This window comes from Leopardus geoffroyi, chromosome E1 (assembly GCF_018350155.1).
Source record: "Leopardus geoffroyi isolate Oge1 chromosome E1, O.geoffroyi_Oge1_pat1.0, whole genome shotgun sequence".
NCBI lineage: Eukaryota > Metazoa > Chordata > Mammalia > Carnivora > Felidae > Leopardus > Leopardus geoffroyi.
The window spans coordinates 20,577,308-20,590,522 of record NC_059330.1 but is presented as its reverse complement, the minus strand read 5'-3'; the positions used below and the strand labels follow the sequence as shown (position 1 = coordinate 20,590,522).

Here is a 13,215-nt window from a genome sequence, read left to right as displayed (position 1 = left end):
GCATCATTAAACTGGAAAGGCCTGTAGATTTGTAGAGAAGCTTAAATGTGGCTCTTGCTTAGTGAATAATGCATGTTTTCTGTGGTTTCTTCCCCTCTATTAGCTATTCAGTCGTTGGATTTATTGACAAAAATAAAGACACTTTGTTTCAAGATTTCAAGCGCCTCATGTATAACAGGTAGGATTGAAATTTTATTAACTATCTTTCCATTAAGCTCTTTGACATATATATTGCATAATATGTATGCACATGATTACTTTTATGTGACAGCTTTAAGAGCTTCTGGCAAATTTTCTAGTTCTGTTTGATCATATGAATGAAATAATATATTACTTTGTGATTATGGAATCTATCAATTTAGGGCAGGGCCCTGCTGCTGATATCATTTTCCTTGATCTCCCTTGGGTTGCCTCAGTTTTTCTGTTCACTGCTACCATCCTTCTGGCACCCCTACCGGTGTCCCCAAAGTAGGCCAGTGGCAGATTCCCATGGTAATGCCTTTGCCTCCAACTAAGACACCACTTTTAATATCAGAGTGGCATCTGATGTCAGTGTTGACAGAATCTGAGTGGACAGAACCTTTTCACAATCCAAGAAAATGTGGAAAAGATGTGGTTAAGTAAAACCAGGCAAAGGATAGTAAGTTCAAACCCAGTAGGAATGCTTTGGAAAGAGGCCCATAAAGAAGACATTCTTAGCCAGTTTCTTCTTTGGGACTAGAGATACATGTAGTCACTCATATACTAAATCTGCATAGTCAGTTGGTCGGGAGATCATCAAAAATGTGTTGCACACCTATGAGCCATACATTCTTCTATGCCCTGAAATCCAGCTGAGAAAAAATTTAGGCTATTGCCCCACCCTCACGAACCTTCTACTCCAGTGGAGGTGACCACTTATGCAACAAAATAAGTAACTTTCTGGTAGTGACAAGTTGCCGTGAAGAAAAATAAAGTAGGTAGGAGATTGAAGGTTATAGACAAGGAGGGTCAAGGGAGGCATTATCGAGAAGGGTGGTCAGAAAAGGCTTCTTAAAAGAGGTGACTTTTGGGACACCTGGGTGGCTCAGTCAGTTAAGTGTCCATCTCTGGATTTTGTTCAGGTCATGATCTCACGGTTCATGAGATTGAGCCCTGTGTTGGGTTCTCCACTGACAACACAGAACCTACTTGGGATTCTTTCTCTCCCTCTCTGTCTCTGCCCCTACCCCACTCGTGTGCGCGCTCTCTCTCTCTCTCTCTCTCTCTTTCAAATAAATAAACATTAAAAAAAAAAAAAAAAAAAGATGTGACTTTTGAGCAGAGACCTGAATGAAGTGAGGGAGTAAGCCATGAACACGTGGTGGAGGAGAGCATTCCAGGCAGAGAGCAGCCAGTGCCAAGGTGCCAAGGTGGGAGTGAGCGTGGGTATCTTGAGAACAGGCTAGTGCTGCTAAAAGCAGAGTGAGAGGTGGGAAGAGTAATACAGAATGAATTTAAGGAGTTTGGCAGGGTGTGGATCAAGAAGAGTCTGTGAGCCAAGGTAAGGATGAAGTATGAAGAGAAGCCATTGGAATTCATGGTAGGGCGCGATTTATATTTTAAAGAACTCACTAGGGCTACTGTGTAAAACACATACTATAAAGGGCAAGAGTAGAAATGAAGAGACCAAATAGACTAGTAATCCAGATGGTAGTAAGAGAGGTGATGAAAAGTGGTCAGAACGAGTGATACTTCAAAAGTGAGGCCAAGAAGATACGCTGATGGATAGGATGTGTGGTGTGAGGGAGAAAAACAGAAATCCGAGACGGTGCCTGAGCACTGGGGAGGGATGCTTGCGGAGGGGCCAGCTGGGTGGGGGAGACCCAGCGTGTTGTCCTGGACATGTTATAATGTTGGACGCTCGGCTGGAAATGCCAAGCAGGCAATTGTAGGTCCGCATCTGGAACTCGGGGTTAAGGAGGAACTGGAGCTATAAATTCATGGTCCCTAGTCTATTGACAGTATGTAAAGCTGTAAGACTAGATGAGAGTAATGAGAGTGAGCACAGATAAATAGAAGAGGTCAAAAAGACTAATCCCTGAGACTCTCCAGCGTTCGGAGTCGAGCAAAAAACAAGGAACTAGCAAAGGAGACAGGGCTGCCAGTGAAGTAGGAGGAAAACCAGAAACCTGGTGTCACAGAGGCCAAGCCAAAAACAAAGTGATTTTCTAAAATATGCATGTATTTATTTTGAGAGAGAGAGCAGGGGAGGCGCAGAGAGAGAGAGAATCCCAAGCAGGCTCCACACCATCAACACAGATCCCGACGCGGGGTTCGATCCAATGAACCGTGAGGCGATGACCTCACATGAAATCAGGAGCCAGATGCTCAACCGACTGAGCCTCCCAGGCACCCCCCAAAAAAAAATCATAAACTCTGTGAAATACCGTCAAAAGGGAAATGCTGTGAGGGCCGAGATTAACCATCGGATTTGCTGACATGAAGGTCAGGTGGGCCCTTGACAGCACTGGTCTCAGTAGAGTCGTGAAAACAAATGTCTGGTTGAGGTGGGCTCCAGAGAATACGGACTATGAGATGTAGAGACGTTGCGTTTAAACGGTTCTTTCAAGAAGTTTTCCTATTAAATGGTACGTCTGTATGGGTGTTGAAGCCACCAAGTGATGGAGCTGTCAGCACCAGAAAGTTACAGAGACATGGGAATGCAAGAGGGGTCCGTGGAAAAGCTGGTCATGGGGAAAAGGGACTTTCAGAAAGGAGTTCCAATGCTTGAACTTTCAGTTAAGATGCACCCATTTTGAGGGACGAGTGATGGAGTCTGGTGTTGCTCCGCGGAGTAAACAGCCTCAGTCAGCCAGTGGCAATATCAGCATGAGTTGCCAGGGGAAGGCACCCAGGATATGTAGCAAGAGGCTACAGAAGGTGGCATTTATTACCTTCGTTGTTTTTTTGTTTTTGTTTTTTTATGTTTGTTTATTTTTCACAGAGACAGAGCATGAGCATGAGCATGGGCAGGGGAGGGGCAGAGAGAGAGAGAGGGAGACACAGAATCCGAAGCAGGCTCCAGGCTCCGAGCTGTCAGCACAGAGCCCGATGCGGGGCTCGAACTCACGAACCGTGAGATCATGGCCTGAGCTGAAGTCGGACGCTCCACTGACTGAGCCATCCAGGCGCCCCAGCCTTCATTACCTTCGTGAATTTTTTCTGGCCCACAGGTCCAGCTCAGTGAGAGGAACTCCACCTCCTAGTGTTGGGCTCACGTAATCCCAAGCTCACAGGATTCGTGTAGAAACAAAGCTGCGTGTGGGTTTATTTCCAGTGAAAAATCTGACCATGACATGGAATATTTGCATTGGTATGACAGGCTGTCCTCCCCTATTGGAAAACTTGCTTGGAGAGTCAAATAGCAGTGAGAATCTAGTTTATTAACTGAAAGTGAAAACTATTACCCATAGAATCCATAGTGCTTAGCTGCTTGTGTGTGTAAATGGAGAGGAAGGGAGCCGGCAGGTGGCACGCCAGGTGCACAGACTTCACTCTTGACTTCCTCACTTCTAAGCCATGCAACTTCTGTCTTATCTATTAAGCCTACTGGGTTTCTGGATATATAAGGTTCCCTTTTAAGAAAAGGGTTCTTTTAGACATTTGAAAACTATTTTATTATTACATTCATGACTTACGGGCCTGAAGAGTTCTTTCTCTTTAGAATGATTGTATGGATCGCTTTTGGTTCATTATATATGAATTCAACTATTTAACAATAATCATAATAAACATCTTATTTCCTTCATTTCCAACCTTCTCTCCTCCCTCCATTTACCAAGTAATATGGGAATAATCTCTATGGCCAACAGTGAGTAAGGTGGAATTTGGGGCAGCAACCGCATGGACTCAAAGTCTGCGATCTCCAGTCTTTGGGCTGCATCAGAATTTTCAAAGCACACATGTTCTACTTTCTGGTAATTCTATTCAGTAAGTGTTAGGGAGACACCCAGGCCTCCTCTGAACTAAGGGTTGAAAACCATTACCTTAAATCCTCTCTGCTAAAGACTAGAATGGAAGATTTCAGGAGAAACGGTACGCCCTTATGCGGTCATTTTGATGGTCAGTGCTCACCGGGAAACTAGGGACAGGAGCAGGGAGGGGTGAAATGGGGACCCTGAGCCACACACAGATCATGGGGTTATTTTAGCGCCACTCCGGTGGTAGTCAGCACCCCCCGCTAGCAGCGGCGAGGGGTGGGAGTGCTGCTCTGTACAGGCCCGGTCAGTCTTCAGCTCTCCCTTTTTCCTCTCTGCTCTCTGCGCACTTATTCTGGCATCTCACACCTGTCATTTCGGGCCTCTGCGTGCAGAAGTTTACTAGGTATTTGGGGAACCACCTCAGTTTTCTCAGTTTTACACCAGGGAAAGAACAGCGGGCAAAGCGATGGCAGTAGTAAACACAGCAGAGAATGTCCTTGCCGAGTCCTTTCTCTCTCTTCTCAGCCCCCAATTAAAAAAAAAAAAAAAAGATTTCTGACAAATAGCATCGTACGATGACAGGTGGTAGCTACTGGATGTGAGCGCTGCATGACATTTAGAGATGCAGAGTCACCGTTTGTACACCTGCAGCCGATGTAACGTCATGTGACAACTGTGCACAAATAGGAAGGAAGAAGGGAGGGAGGAAGGAGGAAAGGAAGGCAGGAAGAAAGAAGTTTCCAGGAAACAACAGTTTGAGTTCCAATTACTTTAAAATCAAAGACACCCAAAATGAAACAGGAAGCAAATCAGAGTTGAGACCACCACGCATGTTGTAAAAAAACGTCTCCACAGAGCTAAATGATGATTTTTACATAATTTTTAGCATTTAAACTGGCCTGAAGTACACCATAGGAATTGGATGGCAACAGTCTTAGTGTCACATCAATAAAATATTGTAACTGCCAGTAAATGAGTGTGCAAATTCAGCTGCAGTGAGGGATTTACTGGAAGGCAATGTAAACATGGTTCTTTTATATTCCTGTCTGCCTTGTTAGAAAGAGCTGGCTTTTTGTCGTGTTATCTGTTCTGTGTGAGTGTTTCTTCCGATGAGAAGCTCCTTTCGTGCCCATGTTTTCTGCCATGCCACATTGAGCATCGTTTTTCACTAGTGGCTTGTCCTCCTCCTGCGGACCACCCAAATCTTTTGATTTTATGTATGTATTGTAAGAGCCGTGTTAACCATTTGAGGGTCCTAGGTAATGATAATGTAGATGTCACTTTAAAGAAGTTTAAAGAATTTTTTTAAGTTTATTTATTTAAGTAACCTCTGTACCCAACCTGGAGCTTGACCTCACAACCCCGAGATCAAGAGTCACATGCTCCACAACTAAGCCAACCAAGTGCCCCAAGAATCTTGTTTTTTTTTTTTTTTAAGTTTATTTATTTATTTGGAGAGGGAGGGAGAGAGGGGCGGGGTGGGCAGAGAGAGGGAGAGAGCAAATCCCAAACAGGTTCTGCACTATCAGCAGAGCCCAACACAGGGCTTGAACTCACAAACCATGAGATCATGGCCTGAGCTGAAACCAAGAGTTAGATACTTAACCAGCTGAGCCACCCAGGTGCCCCAAGAATTTTTTAAATGTAGGATAGTTTGGACACATCTTCTCCATCTGTGATATGGTATCTGCCACTATGCTCTCTCAGCATAATTTTCTGGATGGAGTCTTTTTTCCAGGTAGGCTTTGTGACTCCAGTCTGCAGTCCACTCGTGGCTCCAGGGTGCAGTCCACTCGTGGCTCCAGTCTACACTCCACTGTGGCTCCAGTCTACACTCCACTGTGGCTCCAGTGTGCACTCCACTGGGGCTCCAGTCTGCAGTCCCCTTGTGGCTTCAGGGTGCAGCCCAGCAGGATTCCTTAGCAGTTTCTATTCAGCTTATTTGAATGTAACATTCTCATTGCTCTTTCTGTGCTTCTCAGTTCAAATCCCGTGCTGAAGAATATGTGGCCCGAAGGCAAACTGAGTATTACAGAGGTGACCAAGCGACCTCTGACCGCTGCCACCTTGTTTAAGAATTCGATGATCGCTTTAGTGGACAACCTTGCATCAAAGGTAATTATTTTCTTTTCTACGTATCCATTTTATCGCCACTTTTGATGGTGGTCAGCACCATTTGCTGTCATTGGTTCCCTCTTGATATATGTTATAGAGAACGTATGATTCGCTTTTTAGGTGATTATGATAAATTGCACTGAACCATATAGATATTTAAAGTGAATGTTGTAATTGAATTCTTATCCCTGTTTTGTTTTCTTTAACATGGCTGGCTGAAATAGTTGTATGCCAGATGAAATGCTTTTCATTAAATTTGAGTTTTTTATGGTTGCTGACAAGGGGAAACTCTTAGTGAGATCTTTAAAAACTCTACGTATATAACTAAAATAGAGTGTGTGCTTAGCAAAATGAGCTTCAGCCCTGTACTGAAGAGAGGGCTTGGCTTAAAAAATAAATAAATCTTGAATTAAACAGTAATATGCCAGGGGCGCCTGGGTGGCTCCATCAGTAGAACGTCCTACTCTTGCTTTCGGCTCAGGCCAGTCTCCTCTCTCTCTGCCCCTACCCCACTCATGCTCCTTCTCTCCCAAAATAAATAAAGATTTTTAAAAAACAGTAATATGCCATCTGTATCTCGTGTCCATATACAAAATGACCAGATAGAGTTTCAAGAGGAAGTTTAGTATTTAAGTATTGTCCTTAAGCTGTTACAAAAGTTGAAATAAAATGTTGTATTACTGACCATTGTTTCTTCTTTTTATTGTTCCTTTCAGGTGTAGTACTGTTTGATAAGTTAAGTCTGTTTCTTTCCCCCCATTAAAGAGCAGATTTCTAGCCCAAACTGCTGCTGTTGATAAGTTTGATAAATTAGGCAGCATTCTGGGGCTCATTATTTTTATTCTTTTTTTTTTTTTTTTTTTTTTTTAATTTCCCTGTTCTGGTGCTTTTCATGTGTTTTTTATTCTTCATTATTATCTTTTTAAAAAAAAACAACTTCCTTTCTAAGAATTTAAATGTATGCTGTTTCTGGTTACTTCACTGTGGATAAATTAGGCAAATGCACAAGAACACATCTGTTCAGTAGCGTTCTATTCCATTTTGTCAGGTTTCTTCGGCCCCACATGACAACAAATAAGCACAATTTGTTGACTTGTAGAATCAAACCTCCAGAAAGGCAGGGCTGAGGATACCAGGACCGAAGACCAGAACACCATTAGAAGTGTTCCTGTTGTCCCTTAGCTTCTCTGTGCATGTCAGCTCCAACCTGCATCATCCTGCAAGAGGGACGGTGAACCTAGAAGGGAGGCGTGTGACCCAAGAAATGGAGAATACAGAATCTTATAAAACATGCTTATAGAATATGTTATGGTTTATAAAACATATTAGATGTATTTCATTAACTACAAAAGAATCACCATTATTTTCTAAAATTGGTGTTTAAATGTGCATTTTTAAAAAACAAAAATTCCAGGGACACCTGGGTGGCTCAGTTGGTTAAGTGTCTGACTCTTGATTTCAGTTCAGGCCATGATCTCGGGGTCATGAGATCGAGCTCCATGCCTGGTGTGGAGCCTACTTAGGATTCTCTCTCTCCCCTTCTCTCTGCCCCTCCCCTGATCGCATGCACACTCTCTCTTTCTAAATAAAAATTAAAATTCTAGAACCATCTGTAATTTCTGTTTCAGGAATTGCATTCAGCTGCTAATAAAAGAGAGATCCCCAAATGAGGGGCTCAAACAAGAGAGACATTTATTTCTCTCTCCTGTAAATAAGGTACAGAAGAAGGTATTCCAGGATGGGTATGGCACCCTTAAGATGGTTAGGGAGTTGGCTCCCTTCTGTCTTTCTGCTCAGCCACACTTGGCACTTGGCGTCCATCCTCCTGGCCCCAGGTGGCAACTGGGGCCTCTGCCCTAAGAGACTTCCTGCGTGCCTCACACAGCATGCTCCTTCCATCTTGTTTGCTATGCCAAGTTTCCAGGGAAGCTGGGAAGTGCATTTTTATTCTGGTCAGCAGCTCACCTAGCTAGAAGTAAGGATTCTGCCTCAGAACAAAAGATGCTGGGTAGGAGGTAGGCAGCGAGCCTGGCAGTCTGTGCTATAGCTTCCCAGTCTGGGTGTTCGTGGAGGAGCGGGAATGAGGGAGAGAACAGGGACAAGAAGAGGAATAAAGACATCCTCCCAGCCCAATAGAAGGCAGGAAGGTGGATGGGAAAGCAACAAAGGAAAACGTTACTTTTAGAAAACACAAAATAAATGTAAATAATCGGTATTCACCGTAAATGTAAATAGACTAAGAAGACTAGACAGATGGAGAATCCAGGCATATGCTTGTCTAGGAGACACTGAAACAGAACAGTATGCAGAACGATGAAAAAGAAAGAGGTGAGCAAGAATGCATCAAGCCCTTCCCCCCCCCCCAAAATGATTAAAAGCAATATTAATGTGAAAGAACATAGAATTTAAGACAAAAAGTAGTAATACAGATAAAGAGATCAATAACAATAAATGAAAACACCCAAGACAATAGAGTCATTTTGAACTAGGTACCTACCAATATAGCTGTGATTATCCATAAACTCCATAAAGCAAAAAAGAACCTGAAAACAATTTTAAAAGGAAAGTTGACAAGTTCACAATCCTTGTGGGAGATTTTAAACCAGCTGTACCAGAAACTGATGTTTCAGGCGGACAAGTAAGAAGGCAGAAGCGTTGAAAACCAAATTTAAACTTTAATGGATCAAAAGAACGCTGCACCCAGGGAATAGGAAATACATATCCCTTTCAAGTATACATAGAACATTTCCAAGAACTGGCCACATACTAGATCACAAAGGAAGTTATAACCATTTAGATATAGTCTCCATCCTCACAGCAAATAAAAATAAAGGGCAGCCTTTATTTATTTATTTTTTTAATGTGCTTGGGAACTTGAGGGAAAAATTCTCTCCTAGATAACTCACATATTGATGAGGAAATCACAATGGAAATTATAAAATACATGGACCTACATGATAAAGAATTTATCAAAATCTGTAGAATGCTGCTAAAGTGATCCACTTGTTATATCTTTATTAAAAAAACAAGATTGAAAGTAAATGAGTTAAGTTCACCTCTCCACTCAAGAAACCGGAAAAAGAATCCCAAAGAAAATCAAAGACAGAAGTAAGAAAATGGCTTTTAAAAAGCAAAAATTTAAATTAATAGGTCAAAAAATTAGTCAAATAGACAAACCTTTAATGAAACTGATAAAAAAGAAAAAGCAATATTATGAATGAAAAAAAGGTGTATTCATATAATACAGAGATTTTTATAAGGCATAGAATATTGTGCACAACTCTATGCCAGTGAACTTGAAAAATTAATTTTCTAGAAAAATATGTTATCAAAATTAACTCAAGAAGACATGGAAAATCTGAATAAATTAGTAACCTTAACGACTCTGAATTACTAATCAGAAGTCTGCCTTCTCCCAGGTTTGCCAAGAACATGAAGCCCAGATGGTTTTACAGATACATTTTATAAATCCGCCAAGAAGCCAGTAATTCCTATTATATATAAACTGTTTTGGAGGATAGGAAAAAGACCACTACCCAACTCATTTTATGAGATTAATATTCCCTTCATAGTAGGTTAATATGAGAAAATAAAATTAGATACCAGTTTCATCTAGGACCATGGGAAGATCTTAAAAATATATATGACTAATGCATTTGCTGGGAACATAGTGAAGAAAGCGCCTACTAAAACCGACTGAAAACAACTAAGATGTTAGGTAAAACATAAAAATCCACTTCTTGAATGCAGCCATGAACTAATAAGAAAGTAAGGAACATGCAGGCCACAGACTGAGTGAAGGCAGAAGTTAAGGAAAAAGAAGATGCTGTCTCTTTGGGGATTTGTTGAAGTAGGTAACTTTGGGCATAGGTGTTCAAGGCTGGGTCCTCAACTGAAGCCCAGGGCCTGCCCAAAGTAGAGTGTCTAATAAGAGATTATACACAAACGTGCATGTGCACACACATGGGCAGGTCTCCAAAGGACTGCATCCTCAAAGGGATGCATATAAAGTGAACAAGAAATAATCCCTCATTTTCTGAAAGGAAAACTGCCTATATTGGTCCATGGCCCTGAGCCGAAGCGGGAGTGAACACTTCTGGAGAATTATCATTGTAAGCAAGTTTTCATGAGGTTTTCAATCCAAACTCACACTACCTGGATGGCCTAAAAAGCTTAAATCAACAGTTTAGTTTGAAATGGTCATGGCCAGGGATCCCCAAGCATATGATAGAAGCAAACAGTTTTTTTTTCCTTGAAGAAACCACCTTCAAACCAGACCTTCAAGAATTTCCACAGATAAAGTTTTAAGGAAAATAAGGAGTTCACCACAAAGAATTACTACACACATGAACAAAGTACCAGGTGCAAGAGTCAGAGTCATGAAAACTTCTTAGAATGGAGTTATCAGAAACAATACAAGAATGTTTAGTATGTTTCAAGAAATCAAAGGCCTAAAAATATGAGAAAAAGCAAGTAACTAGGCAATTGATAGAAATTAAAATTAGCAACTCAAGGATAGGTTTAACATCAGTTTAGACAAAGCTGAAGAGAGAATAGAGGAATGAAAGAAAGAAGTGGGGAAATTATCCAGGATTCTACTTAGACCAAGAAATGAAGCAAAAAGAAACACTATTAAGAAACATGGAAGACAAAATGAAAAGGTCTAACGTGCATCTGATCAGTTACTCATGGAAAGGAGAGGATGGGCAGAGCAATATTGGAAGGTATATTGCTGAGAATTTCTACAGTGATGAAAGATAACACTCTCTTGGAGTCAGGAAGTCTGGTATATCCCAGGCTGGAACAGTTACAAGAAATCTGCATCTAGGCACATTGTGAAATCCCAGAACATCAAAGACTAAGAAAATGCCTTAAAAGCAGATCCACTTAAAAGAATAACAGGCTGAAAGAAAAGAACTGTAAACCAAAATTCTGTGCAAAGAGAATGAATTTGTTTCAAGAACAAAGACACAATAAAGAATCTTTCTGAAAAAGAGGAGAGGGTTACAAGCGCACTAAGGGACGTTCTAAAGGATATACATACATATCAGGATGGAGGAAGGGTATACAAAATGAAAGTCTGAAATGCAAAAAGAAGAGCAAAGAAATTGGTAAATAGGTGGGTGTGCATAAATAAACTAAAATAATATTGGATTAAAAATACAGATTAGAATAGGGGTGCCTAGGAGGCTCAGTCGGTTAAGCGTCTGACTCTTGATTTTGGCTCAGGTCATGATCTCACAGTTTGTGAGTTTGAGCCCCACATCGGGCTCTGTGCTGACAGCACAGAACCCGCTTGGAATTCTCTCTCCCCCTCTGTCTTTCTGCCCCTCCCCTGCTTGCTCTTTCTCCCTCAAATAAAAATAAACTTTAACAAATACAGATGAGAATCCAATAGCACAATAATAGTATATAAATTAGAAGGATAAGGGATTAGAATTCAAGTGCTTAAGGTCATCGGTTATTCAGAAAAATAATACAAACATTACTTAGCTTGTAATCCTAATAACACACAAATGCATATTAAATTCCCTCGTGTAGTCAGTAAAAGAATAGAAATGAGTTGGGTTGAGGTCAGAATGAGAAGTAAGTAATCAGTTCTATAAAACATAGGAAAGAGGAGACTAAAGAACATAGAAAAGCCAGGATAAATTAAGATGGTAGAAATAAATCCAAATATAGTAGTGATTACATCAAATGTTAAAAAAAAAAAAAAAGATACAAATGGTCAATTTGGTCAAAGAAAAAGAATCCAGAAAAATTAAACATTTAAGTTTAAAGTTGTATCAGACAAATTCTGACAATCCAGGGTCACCCCAATCCAATTTCAGGATCTGGAGTGGGTCAGCAATGGACCAAATTGTTTTCCATCCACTTTGGACTCCCAGGGTTAGCTCTTTAGGATTGCAGACCAGTGTCCCTTGTCTATGGCTTTGGGTTCCAACTTGCAGCCCCCTGGCCCCACAAGGCCATCAGAAGCTGTGGTAGTCTCGTGGCTGTCCAGATGAAAACTGCCCTGAAGTCCGGCCCCACTGCTTTCCATTGTAGTCTTACTCTCATCTTGGTTATCTTATTAGCTCTCTGATGCATTTGAGAAGATTCCCCCCCTTCCCATATCTGTCTAGCGCTTTTCCTAATGACTTCATCAGGAAGGTTGTAGCATTGCTTGGTCCTCCACCACCAGAAGTGGAAGTCCTGACCCCTCACTTTGTCTCAGAATCTACACAATGTATTCAATGCATGCCTTGTCTCCCCACCTGGATTATAAGTCTTTTAAACATAGGGAGTGAGTTCTACTAATTTTATATATCTCTTGATATCTCATGAGGTGCACCCTAAACAGATGGTCAGTAAATTATTAAATGAACTTGAATTTGCCTGTGACTCTATTTGGCAGTGTTCAAAGCAAGTTAGATAGGCAGATGTCTAACTACAGTGCCTTCTGGCTAATACATAGACCGATCAGTGTGCCTTCACAAATAATGTTTTTTACATAAAATAGAGGGAGAAACAGGCTAAAACATGCCAGAGAATGAGATCAGTATTAACTCTTTCAGTTTAATCTTTATAAGACTCTTGAATTTGTCAAATTTAGAGTTTCTTAGGCTGAGTCAGTCTGGATATTTATAAACGAGAGAGGAGGCGGCATTTATAAATTGAGATAGAATGCTGATTAAATATAGAGAGAGTATTTCCAGTAGATTCCTTAACTGAAGATTTTATATTACTGAACAGGATGGATAGGATTCCCCCCCCCCCACCCCTTAGTTGGTCATTAGTGTGTGAGCTAGTGTTAACTTCCTGTGCATCATCAGTACTGGTAAAATTCCATTTAACTGGTTTTTGTTTAGTGAAGTTACTTATACTACTCCAGTAATACCTTATACAAAGATTGCTTTGCCCACATAATTATAAATTATTGAGTTCAGAATATTTCTAAATTCACACTGTAATTTTCTTTTTGACCCAAAGGTCACCTAGAATTATGTTTCTTAATTCCCAGACGTATACGATTTTTCTAATTATCCTTTGCTCTTGATTTCCAGCTTAATATCATTTGGTCAGGGGATATATACTCTGTGTGATTTCAATCCTTAAAAATTTGTTAAATGTTCTTTATATATTTTGTTTATATAGAGAGAAATAACTTGTGTTATAC

At 40.8% G+C, this 13,215-nt stretch overlaps 1 protein-coding gene across 3 annotated transcripts in view; it reads left to right on the top strand.

Moving 5' to 3' along the window:
• MYO1D (myosin ID) overlaps window positions 1-13,215 on the top strand; it is a 368,653-nt gene that overhangs the window by 134,235 nt on the left and 221,203 nt on the right. For all 3 annotated transcript variants that reach the window (XM_045488082.1, XM_045488080.1, XM_045488083.1), the window contains exons 13-14: window positions 104-178; window positions 5,924-6,056. In XM_045488082.1, the coding sequence (XP_045344038.1) occupies window positions 104-178; window positions 5,924-6,056 (208 nt within the window). The remainder of the gene's footprint in view (window positions 1-103; window positions 179-5,923; window positions 6,057-13,215) is intronic.